Here is a 19,779-nt window from a genome sequence, read left to right as displayed (position 1 = left end):
AATTCAACAAGCATTTTTGGTACCTACCATGTGCCAAGCATCATACTAGTGTTCTACATGCAACTTCTCTCTCTTTTAAATAAATCCTTATTTTTATCAAAGTAATGCATATGCATGGTTTAAAAGCCAAATAGTGCTAAAAAGTCTCATAAACAAGGCAGTGATCCCTGTACCGTCTTCCCCCACAAATCAATGCCCCTAACTCTCTTGGCTCTTTATCTTGGTGTTTATCTCCAGATTTCTAGATAATTATGTGAATTCCACTATCTCTGGTATCATCCATTTTAGATATTACCTCCTGCCTTCCTATTATGATAAATGAGGATTTTAGCTCTATTCACACCTTCTCTCCACCTTCATCCTCCCACCATGGTTATAATTTATCACCATTTTTTGTTAAATCTATATTTGAACTTTTTATTGTTGTGACCAGGTAAATATTGTTCACTGCTGAGTTAATAACAATTGTTCCTTTTTTAATTTGAATTTATAGTTAAAGCTTCCCACCCCCACCAACTGCTATAAAACAACTCTTAATACAATTTTCCACAGAATCAGCTCCATCAGAATAATCTATCATTTTTTTTCTCCAGCCATTCCCCAACCCCCACTGACATGCCTCTCTTCTGGAGCTCACCAACTTCCTACTCCAATCTGGACTGGTGGCGGTGGCTCTCAGAGGCTCTGTTTCATGTCTCCTGAGTGAAGACATCCCTTTTCCATCACCCCAGGAATCTCCTTAGTCTCCCTCCACATGGAATATCTGATTCCTGGATTCCATGTCTCCTTTCTTTGTTTACCCACTTGTCTTATCGGAGTACACCTCCCCTTAGCTTCCTGACAAATGTGCAGGGAGGTCAATTTTTTGAGACTTTGTATATCTGAAAACATCTTATTCTGCCTTCACAAGGCAGAGTTTGGATTTAGAATTCTTGGTTAAAAATTATTTCCACTTGAAGTTCTGTCGCCTTTGTTTCAGGATGTTCTAGGTACCAGTGTTATTGTTGAGAACTCTGCTGCCATTTTGGTTCTTGAGCATTTGTATGTGAGTTGGTTGTTTTTGGGAAATTTTAGAATCTTGTCTTTATCTTTGCTCTCCTGAAATTTCATAAGGATATTCTTCGATGTGCATCTTATTCTTTCACTTTGCTGAGCACTTGTTTGGACCTTTCAATCTGGGGGATTTTCTTTTATTTTTTTCATTAGTATTTGCATCCCCTCCATTTTCACTCTGTTGCCTAGAATGTCCCTTAGCCAGATATTGGGTCTCCTGTACTGGTCCTCTCATTTGCTTATCTTTTATCTCCTATAACCCACCCTTATGTATTTTTTTATTCTTCTTTCATGAGATCTCTCTGATGTTAACTTCCAGGCCTTTCACTTAAAAAATTACATCAGCTATCACTGTTTTAATTTCCAAAAACACTTTCTTATTCTGATTTAAAACAATAAGCATATGGCATATAATCCTTATTTTTTAAATGTACTACCTTATCTCCCTTATAATACTGTAGTCGGTCTCTCCTTAGTTCCTTCTTACCTTTGCTTTGATCTATTTCCTTCTTGTTGGAGATTGTTCTAAAAAGTTGATTGGAAGGTCTTTGTAAAAGGGCATTAATCATAGGGTAATTTTCCCTGGTACCTCCAAATGCCTTGAGACAATTCAGCTTCTCTAGAGAAACTTCCAAACCTCTGCTTCTTGGTTAAAGCCTAGCTGCTGGCATTGAGGAGTGTATGTGTATTTCACTTGATCCCCATTTTCCATCTGGGCCATCTCCACAGTCCTTATGCATGGTCTGTACATTTCTCTGAAGAAAATGCCTCCTGTCTCCTTCAGAACCGGCCATGGCTTTTGGCTTTGTGGGGCCAGGTTGCTTTCACTTCTTCCTAGCCCCACCTTCCATGGAGTCTAGCACCTGGTACCTCCAGTTTCTAGGACCATCGGGGCTCTGCAGGAGAAATGGCTAGCTTCTTGTTGGTATTTCCTTTGGCAGGCATTTCCATGTGATCTTCCCCTGTTCTGCTAAGGCATTTACCTTTCCTCTATCCCATTTCTGCCTTTGTATATGGGATGGGATTACCAACTTCTCCGAGTTTCATTGAGGATAGAGTTCATACAGGTTTACTTGTTCTCCTTGTTATTTGGGGGTAAGTTTCAAGAGAAGAAGAAAAGAAACATCTTTACTCCACCATCTTAAAGCCACAAGTCTATGTTAAATACACAAAGTTGATGTTAAGTCTACATTATCTTTTAATCCTCACAACTCTTAATATGGCCACTCACGGAAAAGAGGTTCAGAGAAGTTAAGTTCTCTGCCTCAAGTCATAGTTGGAAAGCAGCTAAGAAACCAGGTCTGGCCAAAGGCAAACCCATGATTTTTCTTTTACTGTCTCCTGTTTCCCAACATGCTGAGATCAAGGGAGGGTGGCAAACTATAGTCTAGCCTGGATCAATACCTAGAAGTACAATATAAGAAAGACCTTTGGGACAGACTGTTAACCAAGGCTATCAAGAAGAAACAAGAAATGCCCAAAGTAGGGTCGAGCATTGGGAAAGGGAGTTGGAGGACTTCCAGGGAATCCTAGACTTAGGCCATGAAGAAAGTAAGAAGGCATAAGTCTTGAGGGAACTTGGGAGAGAAATTGGTTTCCAGGGACCCAGAAAGAAAGACCAGTGAGGCCACTGGTGTTACACTGTGAGAGCAAAAGAAATGCTCCTGTGGGCACTGGACTTAGGTCCATCCTGAAACACTGGTGACCTCCAGACCCCCAGCCTCCCATTGCTGTCTTGATTAGGACTCCTAATGTTCCCCAGACTGTCTCTCAATGGCCTCATTCACAGTGGAGTTCAACTTCCAGGTGAATAACTGGGTTGGTAATAGAGCAGGTGAGAACTGAGAATGCTGGTCCAATCTGGATGTGCATAGTTCAGTTTTTAGACCAAAGAATATCCTTACATTAATCCCTGTTTACACATGGCACATGGGTTTCATTTCACAGACCAACTCTGATCAGTGACAGCTGCCTGGAGCACCACAGGGAGAATGACTCTGTGGCTTTGTCCAAGCTTATGGGGATAGAATGACATAGCTGATTAGCGATGTCTGCCAAGGGGGTACAATAGAAGAGTTAAAGAATGTACGCTGTTGGCCGGGCACAGTGGCTCACGCCTGTAATCTCAGCACTTTGGGAGGCCGAGGCGGGCAGATTATGAGGTCAAGAGATCGAGACCATCCTGGCTAACACGGTGAAACCCCGTCTCTACTAAAAATACAAAAAAGTAGCCAGGCATGGTGATGGGCACCTGTAGTCCCAGCTACTCGGGAAGCTGAGGCAGAAGAATGGTGTGAACCCGGGAGGCAGAGCTTGCAGTGAGCTGAGATCGCACCACTGCATTCCAGCCTGGGTGACAGAGAGAGACTCCGTCTCAAAAAAAAAAAAAAAGGGAATGTGTGCTGTCACAAAGTCAGGCTGTCTCCTCTTCCCAGACTCATGTCCTCCATCAATGTGATTAAGTTGCTCTCAACGTCCTTATTCGAATCATTGGTAAGCGTTTGACAAGATAGGTCTAGGGATGCTGCCATTAGGTGCAGTTTTGACACTGACTTCTATCTTGGTACTGATGTATAATCATTGGATATAGTCTGTCACATTTAGCGTTACTTTTGAAATTGTTTTCCAGGCTACATTTTCCAATTGTTTGTCCAAAAGGGACTTTTTATGGAAAACTTCCACTTGGGATAGGAGAGAGTGCATTCCCTTTATGATGTCCTTTCCTGAGATGCATACACTGAGATGTTGAGAGGTGAGTGGATCACAGGGGAAAAGAGCTAAGCCCTCTCGCTTATGATCCCTTAGGTCCCATATTTAGATAGCAGCACTCTGAGGACTCCAGCTTGTGGTCTCCTTTCATGTCCTGAGTAAACACTGAGTCTCGTGGGGAAAATGAGCAGTAAAGATTACGCAGAACACAACAAAAATAAACAGGCGCACTCCATTTCAAGCAGCTCATACTTTTATCATAAAATACAAACTTTCTAAAATTAAGTGTCTTACTTCTATTTTACCAACAACAACAAAAACAAAAATCACTCATGTTAGCTAAATACAGATGCATAAGTGGTTGAGCAAGCAAGTATGAATATGAGGAGCGTGTGTGTGTGTGTGTGTGTGTGTAGCTTGTGCCATGTGTGAGGGGGGCTGTTTGTGTGTCAGTGTTGGCCAATAGATGAATCTGGTCTTGCTGTTTTCTGTCTGTGACCTGGTCAGAACCTTGCCTTTCCAAACTTCATACCAAGCTTTTGCAGAATCCAAAAATTCAAAAAGCCCTTAGCCCTGATCCGAGGGCTAAGGGAGGAAAAGGGGGAAGAGAAGGAGATCTAAAAGTTTATGCCATTCCCACTGGAGGAAAAATAGGGGCTGTGCATCAAGGGCCCTCCGGATGTCGAGCCGAACCTGGAAGAGAGGGAGGGTAAACGCCATGATGAGATTCCTAATGTTATCGGAAAGGATTAGAAAAAAAATAATATATTAATTTTTGAAACAGTGAAGACCATGACAGGCTTAGAAGGTAAAGGCTTTGCCATAAGAAAAAAGCTTTGGCCTTGGGAAAGTGAAATATTAAAATAATACAATTAGAGGACAATCAAGCACTTCTCCTTATGCTTACTTGGATCAGGAAGCCCCTGGGAGCCAGCAAATATTGTTTCAATGAAGCCTACACTCTGTCCCTGCCCAAGACCCATAGAACAGGGACCCTCTCTGGACCTAAGCATCTTACCTGTATTCCTGTGACCACTCTATCTGCCTTAGAGGACCAGATGTGTCCCTCAGGAAAATCTACAACATCAGAGAACTTAGAGGCAAGTCCAGCATAAGATCTTCAAGGCTGGACAATCCTAGAGTCCCTCCTCCCCTTACCAGCACCAAGCTAAATCAGGCCCTTCACTCCAACCCTGACTGAGAAGTAAGCGTTGAGACATCACTGAGTGCCTAGGTCTTTGCTAGACCCTCAGGGAAGGAAGAGTTAAGACGTGTGCCTCACCCTCTAAGAGCAGAAATGCACACGCTTCTCCTTTTCTCCCTGGCACACTCCTATCCATACTTCAAAATAGAGTTCAAAAGCCATCTCCTCTGTGAAGACTTTCCTGACCTCTCCAGATGGAATCATTTACTCACACTTCTGGAATCCTACTGTAATTTCTTCACCCATCTGCTCAGATATTTTGAATGAATGGGAACAGAACTCAATACAAATTACAGTAGAGCAAATGGCTAGATTTAATCTAATCCTGGGATTCTCAATCACTTTTCAGCTGGCCAGATGCGTATTATACAAGAGATTCACGTCCGTGGTACCCTCCTATGAACTGATGAAACAATTCCTCAATTGGAGGAGGCAAGAAGCAATGGAAATAGACCACGGCATTCATTTGTAGTGCCTCAGCAGCTAACTGTGTCTGTTGCTCACTGAGGGTCCATAGGCAAGTTAGGCTGGGTCATCTCACTCCCTTCTCACTAAAATAAGTCCCAAGAGAGCAGAGACTTTACCTATTTCATATCCAGTGCCCAGGACCTGACACAATGTGGGTGCCTCATAAGCAATCCATGCCCGCGGTAACCCAACCTCTATTTCTCTCTTTCAGAAATCATTTTGGAAGATCATTCAGAAATTGTAATGATATTATTACAGGGATACCCTGCCTTCTACTTACAAAATAAAGGCTGTAACCCATACTTCAGTATTTAACAATTATCAGTAATCAACAATGATCATGACACAGCTCATATCTGATTGCCACACACGCAGCTAGCTCCTCCAGGTTGAGAACTTCTGATCAGATCAACGGCCACCGGCATGATCAAGACAGTATGTACACTAGAGGGCCAGGAAGAGGAGCAATCTGTGTGGACAAGAGTTAACAAGGAATGCTTCCTGGAGGAGGAGGAGCTTGAGTAGCCTGTTGAGTATGATGAACATATGTCTTGGTTTGCCTGGGCCAGCCTCTATGTTGGTATTTCTGGTATAATTATTTTATAGTTTTTTATTTGAAACAGAGCTTACTCTGTCACTCAGGCTGGAGTGCAGTGGCACAATCTCTACTCACTGCAATCTCTGCCTCCCAGGTCCAAGCGATTCTTGTGCCTCAGTCTCCCAAGTAGTTGGGACTACACGTGTGTATCATCACACCCGGCTAATTTTTTGTATTTTTAGTAGAGACGGGGTTTCACCATGTTGGCCAGGATGGTCTCAAACTCCTGACCTCAGGTGATCCGCCTGCTTTGGCCTCCCAAAGTGCTGGAATTACAGGTGTGAGCCACTGCATCTGGCCTGGTATAATTATTATCTGTACTCCTTTTAACTCTCAAATTTATTACTGCTCGGAAGATAAATTGTATGTTTAACCCACCCTGATGCATGTATACAAATTGACTTGGCAGAGGGGAGGGCTCTACTTCTCCTTCCCTGAGGACATGGAAGCCCCTCTCTCCTTCCTCTCCCCTTTACACAGTTTTTTCTCTTGATTCCACCTTTTCTGCTGACCCTCGTTGTCTTCCACACTAAACTCTCTACTTAGGCCCATGCGTCTTCCCCAGCCAGGTGCAGCCTCACCTTGATCTTGTTCCATCCAGCACCTCACATCACCACCCCAAAACCAGCACTTTGTTCAGGAAACACTGTCTTCACTTGGCTTCCTGCACTCCACTTTCCCATTTTTTCCCCACCTCACTAGATAGTCCTACTTATTGATAGAGTCTTTGCTGGTTCCTCCACATCTCTGCAGCCTCTACATGCTGGAAGTCTCAAGGCTCAGCCCTTGGACCTCTTCTCTTCTCTATACTTGTGTATTTTGGGCGATCTCATTCCATCCCATCCCATTCCTTGAAATATCATGTATATGCAAATGGCTCCCAAATGTATTACCAGCCCCAATCTCTCCCCTGAGTTCCGGACTCCTATATGCACCTATCTATCCAAACTCCACCCATCTGTCTAATGACACTCACAATTTTCACATATCCAAGACTGACTCTTGGTAAACAGATCCTTGTTCTAGTCGTCATGACCTTGGTTGTTTTTTGTTTTTTGTTGTTGTTTGTTTATTTTGCTTTGTTTTGTTTTGTTTTTGAGATGGAGTCTTGCTCTGTCACCCAGGCTGAAGTACAACGGCATGATCTCAGCTCACAGCAACCTCCGTTTCCCAGGCTCAAGTGATTCTCCTGCCTCAGCTGCCCGAGTAGCTGGGATTGCAGGCACCCACCACCATGCCCAGCTAATTTTTGTATTTTTAGTAGAGACGGGGTTTTACCATCTTGGCCAGACTGGTCTTGAACTCCTGACCTCAAGTGATCCACCCACCTTGGCCTCCCAAAGTGCTGGGATTACAGGCGTGAGCCACTGCGCCCGGCCCAATGACCTCAGCATTTTGGCATTGCTACTGCTCCAGTTGCACAAATCAAAAACCAAGGAATTTGCTTGACTTTTCCCTTCCCTCATTACACGTTCAACCATCATCAAGTCCCACCAATTCTACCAAGAAAAGAACACATCACAGATCTTTTCACCTGCCCCCTTTCCCAGGGCCACTGCCTTCATCCATGCCACCAATGCCTCTTGCTCAATATAGAGCGCCTAGCCTACTCCCCTGCCTCAGCTCTTACCCTCATAGTCCATTCTTCAGACATTGGCCAATGTGATCTGTTTTATACAGAAAATTAGAACACGTCCTCATCAATGTAAAAGCCTACATGGTTTTCCACTGCTCCTGAAACAAGACTTCTAGCCATGCCTACCAGGCCTTGTCTAGTCTGGCCCTGGCTACCTCTGATTTTAATTCCACGCACTCCGTCCCTCACTGTTTGTGCTGCAGCCACAGGTTCCCACCTCAGAGCCTTTGCACTTTCTATTCTTTCTGCCCAGAAGCTCATCCCCGACATAGATGCATGGTTCATTCTCTCATTTCATTTAGATCTTGGTTCAAGAGGCTACCCTTGATTCTTCTCCCCACCCTAACCCATATCCCAAGGACCTGACTTTGCATACTTGCTTGTTTATCTCCTTATTGTCCATTTCTCCTCCTAGAATGAAAGTTCCTTAAGAGAAGGAAAACTTTTGTCTCATTCACTCCATTATCCCTGGTGCCTACAACAGTGCCAGGCACATACAAGGTGCTGGATCAATGTTTTTTGAATGAACAGATCATCCCCTCTGGGTACTCAGGCTTGCACCCTTTACATTATTTTTCTGACCTCGTGATCCTGGTTTCCTCAGCCTCTCAGAACGCCAATCCACCCCGCTCCTTCTCCTCACCCTCCTCTTTGCCTCTGCCCTCTCTGGCTCTCCCCAGGCTGTCTCCCACTTCTCAGGCTGCTCCTTCCTCGGGTTACCTTCCCACTCCTCCACCCTCTGCAGACCTGTGGAGACCAGGTCTCAACCTTCTGGTCTCACAGCTCCCGATCGGTGGTTCCCGAAAGCTGACTGAGGAGACATTAAGACCGCTCTTCCTCCCAGACACAGCCAGGGCTATCTCCTTCAGCAAGTCTATCTTCCCAGAAACCAGAGTCACCGCACAGAATGTGGGAAGTTGGCCAGCCTGCAGGCAGCTTATCTGGGTCTCTCACCTCTAGGGGATGATAATCTCTCCCATAGGCCCCTAGAGCCACCTCCAGACCACACCCTATCCTGCTTCCTGTTTCTCTTACTTCCAGCCCATCAATTCACTCTGATGTGCATAAATCTTCCCTGGATCCCCAGGCCTAGCAGTCCAAAGCCTTTCATAATCCAGTCCCAACCTCCCTTTTCCAATCCTGTTTTCCACCTTTTTCAGAGACAAATCTAATGCTTCAGCCAGACGCCTTTATTCCCCAGGCCTCCAGCTTGCTGCATGCCTTCCCATCTGAGGGCCTTGCTCCTCCTGCCTGGAATGCCCTCCTCCCAGCACTGCTCACAGGAACCTCCCCCGCTGCAGGGATCCTGCCTCTGTCCTCGGGCCACTTTGATGGCTTTCACTTTGCCAGGGCACTAACATTGTTGTACCCACATTTCATCTGCTCTCAGTTCTCTGAAGGGAAGAAGCATATGCCATTCATCTATGGGTCCCCTGCAGGCTAAATTCAAATTAACTACATGTGTTAACACAGCGTTTCCCAGGGTGTGTTAGGTGGAACACACCATGCTATACTCTGCAAGAGAAAGGAAAAGAGAGGGAGGGAGAGAGGAAAAGAGGGAGGGAGGGAGGAAAGAAGGAAGGAAGGAAGGAAGGAGAGGAGAGGAGAGGAGAGGAGAGGAGAGGAGAGGAGAGGAGAGGAGGGAAATATTTTTTTAAAAGGGTGTGGATGCTGGGCGCAGTGGCTCATGGCTGTAATCCCAGCACTTTGGGAGGCCAAGGCAGGCAGATCACCTGAGGTCAGGAGTTTGAGACCAGCCTGGCCAACACGGTGAAACCCCATCTCTACTGAAAATACAAAAATTAGCTGGGTGTGGTGGTGGACGCCTGTAATCCCAGCTACTTGGGAGGCTGAGGGAAGATAATCGCTTGAACCTGGGAGGTGGAGGTTGCAGTGAGCCGAGATCGCACCATTGCACTCCAGCCTGAGCAACAAGAGTGAAACTCCATCTCAAAAAAAATAATAATAAAATAAAAAAGGGCGTGGATTTCATGTTTAAATAATACTATTGACCACCTTCTTGAACATTCTCCATGCACCCTAGGAAATTAAATGATCTGAGAATTCCAACAGTTAAGAAATCTGTTTATCTGTTTCCCACAGCTTTTCCCAAACAGATCTGACTACTGAAACCACTTTCTGCATTTATGCCTTTTAACAAGCTATTTGGAGAAAATACTGATTGAAAGGATGAGAGTTTGGGGACACGGATCGGCACAGCAGGGAAGGTTCTGTGATGGGGAGGTGGAAGGATGGGAATCTCTGTCAGGCTGGGAAGTTTGGCCTTCATCCTATAAAGTGAGTTTCTCAAACCCGGGCACCCATTCCCCAGGGTGTGCCCGGGAGACTGGGATTCCCAGGAATGACACGGCACCACCTGATGCTTGAAGCATCCATATTAGTGGAAGGTTTGGTGGGTAGGAATGAATGGCTATGTATTATTATATTAAAACAAACACAAATTTATGACTCAACAGCATGCACAATTTGAGTAGAATTTCCAGCCAGAATGTTGAGTTTGTTGTTGAGCCAGAATGTTAAGCCCTCAGACCGTCCCAGGAAATAGGAGCTCCTTGCCTCTGCAGTTTGGGGAACTTGGTGGAAAAGTGTGGGTAGCCCTGATAAGCAGTCGAAGGCTCTTCAGCAGGGCCCATCACAAAGTCAATGGGGTGTTCGGGAGATTAGTCTGGCAAGGAGCTCAGGGTGCGGACAGTGGGAGGTGAGAGCTCTAAGGAGATTAGCTGGCCATGTCCTGTTGTAACCAAGCACATGGGTAAAGGCAAATGTATCACAGCACCAACTGCCCCTGTCTGTGGAGAGGGGTATCCATATGTTATGAACCACGTAGTTGTGTTTCTGCAACCAGACCTGAAATGCACCTACAAAAGGGGCCCACCAGGGCCCAGACCCTCTTCATCACTGCACCAAGTCCCTCCAGGACCCACACAACCACTGGCCTATGGGTACAGGGCCCATCCCACCCCACAGCCATGGAACACAGGTACCAAGAGAGCATTGGCAAGCCCACTCAACTTGCTCCCACTCCCACCAGCTTTCTGGATACCCTTAGGCCTCCAGTATGGGCTGACTCACCCATATGCTTGGGGAAAGAGGTACTGCGGTCCATCTCCTGCCATTGGGGGAGGGTCTCGGGGGTTGGCAGACATCTTTGGAGGTGTCCTCTGAGGGTAGGGATAATTGGGTTGGACAAAAGGGATGTAGCTCAGTAGTGGGGTGTAGGAAGAGCGGAAGATCTGCTGTCCCATCTGCTGTGGGTTGTATGGCGTCACCTGCAGGCCATAGAGAAGAGAGGGGTGAGGTCACCATTCCCTAGCCCAACTCTAAGCCCAGCCACCCACCCCCAGCCTCAGCTCCTGTGCCCCTCAGTCACTGTTGGGTACATAGAAGGCAACATGTTGGAATGGAGAAAGCCTAGGGCTCAACTTCTGTAGTGAGTTCTACAGAAGTTGAGCCTATATGCCTTCTACAGGCATATAGCACATAGCAAATCAATATTATTTCCATTCTCTTCCCTGTTTCCCTAGCTTTTCCCTCTGTCAATAATCATCTCAAAAGCCCCTTGTTTATTTTTAAGGCTTTCATTATCCCCAGAAAGCTGTTGTGATTTACACAGCTCTGGCTTCTATCTCTCCTGAGATCCTTTCAACAGATTCCAAGTCCGAGACAGCCCTGCCCAGTGGAAAGTCCTGCGATGGCAGCAATGTCCTACATCTGTGCCATGTGACGTGGAAGCCACCAGCCACACACGACAATTGAGCATTTGAAATGTGGCTCATGGGCATGAGGAACTGAGTTTTGAATTATACTTAATTTCAGCTAATTTAAATTTAAATAGCCACACATAGCTGGTGGCTGCCATCGTGAACAGTGTGAGTCTAGAAGGAAGGGCAAAAAAGGGCAATGGGGTTGAGTACAAACTCTAGGGAAATACAGGAATTCAGTGGGGCTTCCGAGATTGCCCGTGATGAACTCCAACCAGAGCTGGGGCTCCCACCATCTTGCTGCGACAAGGCAGAGACCTCATCCATCTTGTTGACCACTCTCTCCCCAGCCCTATGACAGTGCCTGGGACATAGTCGCTGCTTAACAAACATATGTTAAATGAATGAATGCAAGAAAGGGAGAGAGAGGAAAGCGAAGAGGGGCAGAAGGAAGGAGGGAGGAAAGAAAAGACCACTAAGGCATCTTCTTGAATACCTAAATGATGCGGGGCTCATTACCTTATGAGCACTACATTCCACTACTGACAGCTCCAAATATCAGAAAACCTTTTCTCATACGGAGCTGACGTCTATCCTCTTCTGTGCTGAGGGGAGTATCAGTCAGAACTTGAAGAAACTTCTGGATTTCCATTTTAATAGCAAGTCTGGGGTCCAAGTGCTCAGGAATCGGGCACTCTGACAGCCCTCTCTCACCCCATACGCCCTTATCTAAAAAAAATCCACAAAGGAGGCTGGGTGTGATGGCTCACGCCTGTAATCCCAGCACTTTGGGAGGCCGAGGCGGGTGGATCACAAGGTCAGGAGTTCGAGACCAGCCTGGCCAATATGGTGAAACCCCGTTTCCACTAAAAATACAACAATTAGTCGGGCGTGGTGGTGCATGCCTGTAGCCCCAGCTACTCGGGAGGCTGAGGCAGGAGAAATCGCTTGAACATAGGAGGCGAAGGTTGCAGTGAGTTAAGATCATGCCACTGCACTCCAGCTTGGGCAACACAGCGAGACTCCGTCTAAAAAAAAAAAAAAATCCACAAAGGCTAGCACTCATTGAGTGCTTAAAATGTGCCCAGCCCTTCACATGGATGCTGTCATTAAAATTCCAGAAAGCCCTGTGAGGTAGGACCATTATTATTGGAAACAGGAAATCTGAGGTTCAGAGAAGTGAAGCAACTTTCTCAGTGTTTCCAGCATCTGAGTTGTGGTCAGAACCCCGGAAGGGTAAGCCCAGAGCTCATACTTTGTTTCACACCAGCCTCTCTATGCTGTGTCCTCTCTGGAAATCTGAGTCCTCCCTCCTGGTTCTCCCCAGTGTTCTCCAATGGAGATGTGAGGCCTGGTGATGCTGGGCGCAGGCACCAAATCCCAAGGTGATGAGCTAAAGGTCAGAACACACCAAGAGCACCTCCCAGGACAGATGGGAGTCATGACCCTGTGGGTCAGTATGGCAGAAAGTACCCCTGTCCTCATGGGGGAGGAATTGCCTGGCCCTGGGAGGGGATCAAAATGGAGGAGGCAGGTCCTAGGGCTCACACGATGTTATCAAAAATGTGCCCCTGATTCCATGTATCTGATGACACTATAAAGTAGAGCTTTGTAGCCTGCTCTGGAGACATCTCCAAATATAATCCTCACTGACAAAAGCAATGGAACAGTGTGCCCAGAATGCTGCATTTATATAAAAATGTTTATATAAATAGATATCGCCGGAAAAATACGTAAAAAAAAAAAAAACCATTAAACAGTGATTGCCTCCAAGTTTTAAATTTTTTTACCATGTTTTTATATTACTTTTTTCAAATACATACACATGCATGTGTGCGTACACATACACGTAATTGTCTAAAAATATTCTCTCTGGAGCCAGGTCAATGATATTCCTGTTCAAGGGGTGGAGGCAATGGGGCTGAGGTTTCCTGACCCAGATCATCTCTCATCCCAGCTTCGTCTCAGGATGCAAGGGTTCCTGCTGCTGAGAAATCAGTGCTGGCCCAGGTAACAAAGCTGCCTACACCTACGGGCTCTTCCCTACCCTCCCGAACATTCTAACACATTTCAGGTCAGAGGTGCAGTTTGCACAGAGGGTGGGGCTCCCTGTGGAGACAGGAGAGGCAGAGGCTGTATGAGTTGGAGTGTGGGAGTGTCCACCTTTGTATGGAGGAGCAAGGCCAGCCTGGGGTTATGGCAGGCTGGGTGTTGGTGCCCTCTGCTCCTCCAGTCTAAGCTCCTTTCCTCATACCCCCATCCCTGCCCCAAGACTCAATACCCCTCAATGTGCTTCTGTATCTATTTGTGTGCCTGTGCCTGCACACAGACCCCCGCAGCTTGGTGGCATGTGTACAACCATACCTGTGTTTCTATCTGCGTGTGTGTGTGTGTGTGTGTGTGTGTGTGTGTGTGTGCATTTCTCTTTCTGCTGCTTTATTTTCAGGTGGTATTTTTGTGCATCTACATACAAGACGTAGTAAAGCATGGTCATTGGCACGCCAGCCTGCCAGAGGTCAAACTTCAATTATTGTCCCACAGATATTTATCCCGACCTACCCATGAAAGTAGTGTTGCCAGATTTAGCAAATAAAAATACAGGACACCCAGTTAAACTCAAATTTCAGATAAATACATATTTTTAGCATAAGTATATCATGTGAAATATTTGGGACATAACTTACACTACACATTTTTTCCTTGTTTATCTGAAATTCAAATTTAACTGGGTGTCCTGGATTTTAACTGGCAACCCTACATGGGAAGAATATGACTCCTCAGTCCCACTGACGCTGAGCGAAGCCATGTCGTTTGCATTGGCCAGTGGAAGGTGGGTGGAAGTTCCCACGGACAGGTCTGAGCTGAGGATTTCAGAGGGATCACGTGTTTCTTCTTGCCCTGTTGGGCTCTTGCCATCCACCGTGGAAAGAGCAACAGGTACTGAATCTTCAGCACAGGCCCAGGAGAGGCACGTGGAACCCACGTAAACCTGATCCACAGCCCAGCACAGCCAGCCCATAGACCCGAGCAAGAAATTAATATTCATTGTTGAAAGTCCCCGAGATGTGGGGGCGATGTATTGGTATTGCCACAGCAACACCTAATTTGTATGTTCACTTTATGACTTTGAGCAAGTTACTTAATCTCTCTGCGCTTGGGTTTCCTCATCTATAACCTACCTCAGAGAGTAATTTTGAAGGCTAAATTAGTTAGTGCAGACACAGTGCTTATGGACAGGCCCAGCATGCACGAGGGGCTCCCTTAAGTGCCCGGTGTTGTCACACAGGGACATCGGTTTGTGATTTCCACATGCATGCCAGCATGTGAGTCTGTACTCCGGAGCCAATGGACCAAGCCAATGGACCAAGCCAATGGTCACCAGCTGGACCAAGAGGAGGGAGCAGATGCACCCTGTGACCCAAAGGCCTTCATGAAGCTGGGACAGAGGAGGAGAGAACGTCTACTCACCTGTTGGGAGTAACATCCCAGCTGGGGATGCAAAGCCTGCTGATAGGGCATCCTCGCTGCCTGCTGTGGATACAGGCCCTGGGGAGAAAGAGGGGCTCAGTATGGCCAGGCAGGGGGCTCCCTGCCAGAAGGCAGCAGCTTCTCAGCTCAGTCCCCAGACAGGGTCGAGTTTGTCCCATCACATCGCCGGCCACACCCATGGGCTGTCTGAGGCCAGCTGGAATCAGACCAGGAGAAGCAGGACTCACACCACACAGGAAGCCCCTCTTAGGCAGCCTTCACAGCCTTTCCAGTGAGTGTGGGAGATAGGAGCTTCAGGAGCCTGACTGCTTCCTGGGTCCCAGATCTCTCTCTTAGTGGCTGTGTGACCTTAGGCAAATCACTTCACATCTCTGAGCCTCTTTTTCCTTCTCTAAAAAATTACATGTGCTCAGGCCCGCAAAGCCTGTGAAGGTAGCCACATTATCTTTGTTGCTGTCCACACAACTTTTCTAAATGCCTTCCCCTAATCCCACACCTGCCCCCTGAAGACACAAGGTGTCCATGCACATCTCTACGTGTGAGTGTTGGTTTGCATCCATGTTTAAGTACACCTGCATGTGCGTTTGCACTTGTGTCTATGCAGCTCTGTATTTCTGTGTACAAATATACAACTGTGAACCCAGGCGTGTTAGTGTTGCTGTGTATCTATGTGCCCATGCATATAGCTGTGTCTGTAGCATACGGAGAGGGGCAGTGTGAGGATGAATGTGTTAACACATCTAAAGAGCTTACAATAGTGCCCAGCACATACTAAGGACTCAATGTTCGGTGTGTTTGTCATCCCTCACTGCCTCCTCTCTTAAACAGCTTTCTGGCAGTTCAGCCAGATGGGAAATTGATATTTGACTCACAATTCTGTCTTGGGGTGCTCATGTGTTCACACACAGACATAAGACACACCACACACACACACACCCCCCCCCCAGAACTGCTGCTGTGGCAGTGGTCATTTCTAGTCCCAGACTCTGCCTCCACCTGCAAATCCAGTTTTCCCTTAAGATGAAGCTCAAAACCCAAAGCACCTCTCAGCCCAGGACATCTCAGAAGATCCACTGCCCGAGAGGCTGCCTTCATTCTGGGCTCAGCTTGTGCCAATGACCAAAGTATTGATGATGGCTGATCCTACACCCTTGAGGATTTCCTCATGGCCTGTGGACTTTCTGATATGGAGTCTGTGAGTAGGCCTCCCTGTTCTCCTCCTGCTCCATCTTCCAGGTCCCCAAGAGTGCACATCTTCTCAGAGCCCTCCTTGCTCTCTGCTCCCATGCAGGGGACACTCCTCACATTCCTGTGCTCAGGCTTCTCCCACTTCTGCCCACACCTTCACCTGAAACCACTCACCTGCTGCCCTTTACTCCAAGCCCTGCAGCCCGGGGCAGCCTCTCTCTCCCATTATGACCACTGCCCAGTCCCTGCAACCCCAGCCTCTGCCTGAACCTGGACAGAGCAGTCAGACTCATGGGATTGCCTTACCTGTTCCCAGCCCTCTGTGAGCTCCAAGGCCACTAGGCAGGTTGCTAAGTGTCCCTCCTCTGTTTCACCTCCTCCTCGGAACCCCGTTAGCACTCATCTCTGCTTTCTACAGGCAGTTGTGCACCTGCCTGTTTCTATGTGTGTACATCAGACATGCATAGATATCGTTTGTGTGCATGTGTGTGTGTGCACAGCATCATACACAAAGATCTCTGCTGGGAGCATTCCATGTCATCATTTTTGAGGCTCATTGTGCCCTCTCAGAGGGTGGCCAGAGCTATGCTGCCAGACTGCAGAGCCTAAGTTGCGCAGCTGAGCTTCCTTATGGGACTCTTTCATCTTCCCTCTGCCTCTTTTTCATCATCTTCTCCCTCAGGTATAGCACTGAGCAGTCTCCAGAATGCCCAGCATGGGCCACGCCATCCACCCCTCACAGGAGCCCATCCAGTAGGGACAGCAGAGCGCTTAAGCTGGTGGCCCTGGTCCTCCTGGCAGCATCAGGGAGGAAGGTGCCCGTTGCTTTCTACAGCCAACTTTCCCAGCCACCACCATCCCACACCTGCTTGTGCCAGGCTGCCCTAGGTTCTGTGGATGGCAAACAGCTGCCCACCGCTGCTCAGTCCCGGGGCGGATTCTCAGGAGATGGTGCCACACTCATGAGTTAGAAAATACTGCATGACTTCAGCAATATTTCTAGTTGTTAGAATTGCAAGTTTGTAAAATCACAGGGAAGGGTAAATAAACATTCACTCTTCTTTTCTTAAGCCGTGGTTTCTTCCCATGCACCCTCTCTCCTTAATTGGGAGCAGAGTTCCTTTATGCCAAGTAGCCCAGGAGCCTCTGAAGCTCCTCAGTGTTGGGGACTTTGTCTTCCACATCTCTGAGTCCTCCCACCACAGAGCTCTGAGTAAATTGGATTTGGGACCTCATCTTTATTCCCAGTACTAAGGAGGGAAGAGACTAGGCTAGACCATTCCCCATTTCTCCTCTCTGTCCCCTCAAGGTCTGTGAAGCTCTCTGACCCCATTTCCTTGGAAGATTGAGGCTGAATAATATAAAAACCAACATCTGTGTCACAGCTTAAATTTTACAGAGCCTTTACCCTTCCATGGACTCAACTAATCCTTACAACCATATCAGTAGCTGCTGCTGCTGCTGCTGCTGCTGCTGCTGCTGTAATTATTATGAACCCATTTCACAAGTGAGGAAACCGTGACTCTGAGCAGCTAACCAGCCTAAGGCCTAACTTGGAAGCAGCAGAACCTTTAAAGCCAAGTCTACTGATTTCAAAACCTGCCTGCTATTATCTCAGGCCCCTTGTTCAGCTATCTTGAAGCTGGACAGCATTGTGAGATCACAGAAGCTGGGAGAAGGTAAATTATGCTGTCCTCCCTTACCACCTGGGAGGACCAATGCCTTCCACAGCCAACTTCAGCTGGGCCCATTCAGTGCTTAAACTGTCTCATAGAACCCAGCAGGCCTTACCAGCCAGCGTCCTTCTGCTGCTTCAGTTCAGAAGGGCAGGAACCTCATAGACAGCCCTACGATGCTAAAGACATAGGACCTTCATGCTCAGAAAATGGTATGTCCAAATCTCACCCACTCCAAAAAGTCAGAAGAAATTAACATAGCAAAGAGATGCTATCCCCACTTAATAAAGCAAACCATTGCAAATTAGTTTTACATGGTGAGCTCTGTGAGGGCATTTTAGAGTGAATTGGCTTATACTAAATGAATTATGCTGTTGTTTCCCCTTTAGAGATGGAGATGCATAGAGCTGGTCTCTGGTTTATTCCTGAACTTGTATTATACTCCAAGCTTCTTTCTTAGTCATTTTTTTTTTAGAGACAGGGTTTCGCTATCTTGTCCAGGCTAGCCTTGAACTCCTGAGCTCAGGCAATTCTCCTGTCTCAGCCTCCGGTGTAGGCTGGGGCTCCAGGCACACGCTGCCACACCTGACTTTAGTCATCTTTGAATCTCTCCACCTAGAACAGTGCTCAGCCTATAGTAGGTGTAGGGAGAAAAGGTTTTCAAAATTACTTAAATTAATGAGCAAATAAATACATAGAAATGAGTAAATCATGAGTAGGTGAGTAAATGAATAGTGAATAAGCACACAAAAATGAAAGGGTAGAAGCATATTGGTAAAGGAGTCAGTGAATCAATGAACAGAACATTTCAAGACCTGTGTAAGGACAATAGACTACTAATATGAAACTGGTCCACGACAATAAACTACTAATGTGAAACTAGTCCACTTCAGCTTCCTTCTTAGGTCACCTTTCATCACAACCTCTCACCTCCACAGTGGGGTGTGAGCTTTCCTTCCCTGGGGAGGGGATGGGTACTTGTTCTCTTTAGCAAACTCACACACAAACAAAAGCTTGAAAACAAAACAGAAAGAGACTTTGCTAAGTTCCTTTAAGATTCAGAAGCTAAGCCTGGTGGGGCAGATTGAAGAGTCTTTATGTAGAGAAAAGCCAATCCCTTTCCCCGTAGGACATAAGGCTTGTGCTGTGTTGAAAGGGAAAGAACGGCATAGGGTTCCTAGGGATGGAGAGGGGGGAAGGGACATAGCAACAGGACAAACCAAGTTGGAAATATTCCCTTCTCTGCTTTCTTACTTCAGGCTGTGCTGGGCCAAGCTGCGGCAGCAAATTGCCAAGGTCCTGGATGCACAAATTTGAGTTCCTGCCCTTCCGCATACAATGACATACAATTCTGGAGAGAAGTCAGTGAGGGGAACAGAAGACAGAAATCTTAGGCATGGAGAATCTTTCCTGAAAAAATTGAGTTCTACCTAAAGGGACTATTTAAGTTATTGGATTGGGCTAAGGCTTAAACCAGAGTGGACATTTATTTAATTTTTCCCTCCTTCTACCCAGTGGGTGGAAGCTCTTAAGGGATATTAAGTTAAATCGACAAAATAAAGAAACTACATTTTCCCTGCATAAATAAGTTCTGTGGGTAGAATTTCCAGCCCTGCTACAGGTGCTTCACTGTCCCTTTGTGTCTGGCCACTGATTTTCTCCTTTAGCTACGAGCCCAAGAACAAGAATGTATGCCAAACCACCTTGGTTGATACAAGCTAAGACTGCCTGGGCGTAGTTTAAGTAAGGTGGCCATATACACTCATCCCATGGTATCCTCAGAGGATTGGTTCCGAGGCCACCCTCCCTCCCCTGCCCTGTGGATACCAAAATCTGAGGATGCTCAAGTCCCCGATATAAAATGACATATAAAGATGCTCAACTCTCTGATATAAAATGGTATTTGAGGGCTGGGTGCAGTGGCTTACGCCTGTACTCCCAGCTCTTTGGGAAGTGGAAACGGGTGGATCACATGAGTTGGGGAGTTCGAGACCAGCCTGGCCAACATGGGGAAACGCTGTCTCTACTAAAAATAC

At 46.7% G+C, this 19,779-nt stretch overlaps 1 protein-coding gene across 2 annotated transcripts in view; it reads right to left on the bottom strand.

The window, feature by feature from the left end:
• Positions 1–3,997: 3,997 nt before the first annotated feature.
• The window catches only part of LOC105550640 (chromosome unknown open reading frame, human C1orf94), a 52,159-nt gene continuing 36,377 nt past the window's right edge, over positions 3,998–19,779 (bottom strand). For both annotated transcript variants that reach the window (XM_011995597.1, XM_011995596.1), the window contains exons 5-7: positions 14,859–14,936; positions 10,762–10,958; positions 3,998–4,455 (exon numbers count right to left, since the gene is read on the bottom strand). In XM_011995597.1, the coding sequence (XP_011850987.1) occupies positions 4,380–4,455; positions 10,762–10,958; positions 14,859–14,936 (351 nt within the window). In that variant the 3' untranslated portion in view covers positions 3,998–4,379. The remainder of the gene's footprint in view (positions 4,456–10,761; positions 10,959–14,858; positions 14,937–19,779) is intronic.

Source organism: Mandrillus leucophaeus, unplaced genomic scaffold, assembly GCF_000951045.1.
Source record: "Mandrillus leucophaeus isolate KB7577 unplaced genomic scaffold, Mleu.le_1.0 Scaffold493, whole genome shotgun sequence".
Lineage (NCBI taxonomy): Eukaryota > Metazoa > Chordata > Mammalia > Primates > Cercopithecidae > Mandrillus > Mandrillus leucophaeus.
Note: the sequence above shows the minus strand (reverse complement) of the source record. Positions and strands in the feature narration are given on the sequence as shown.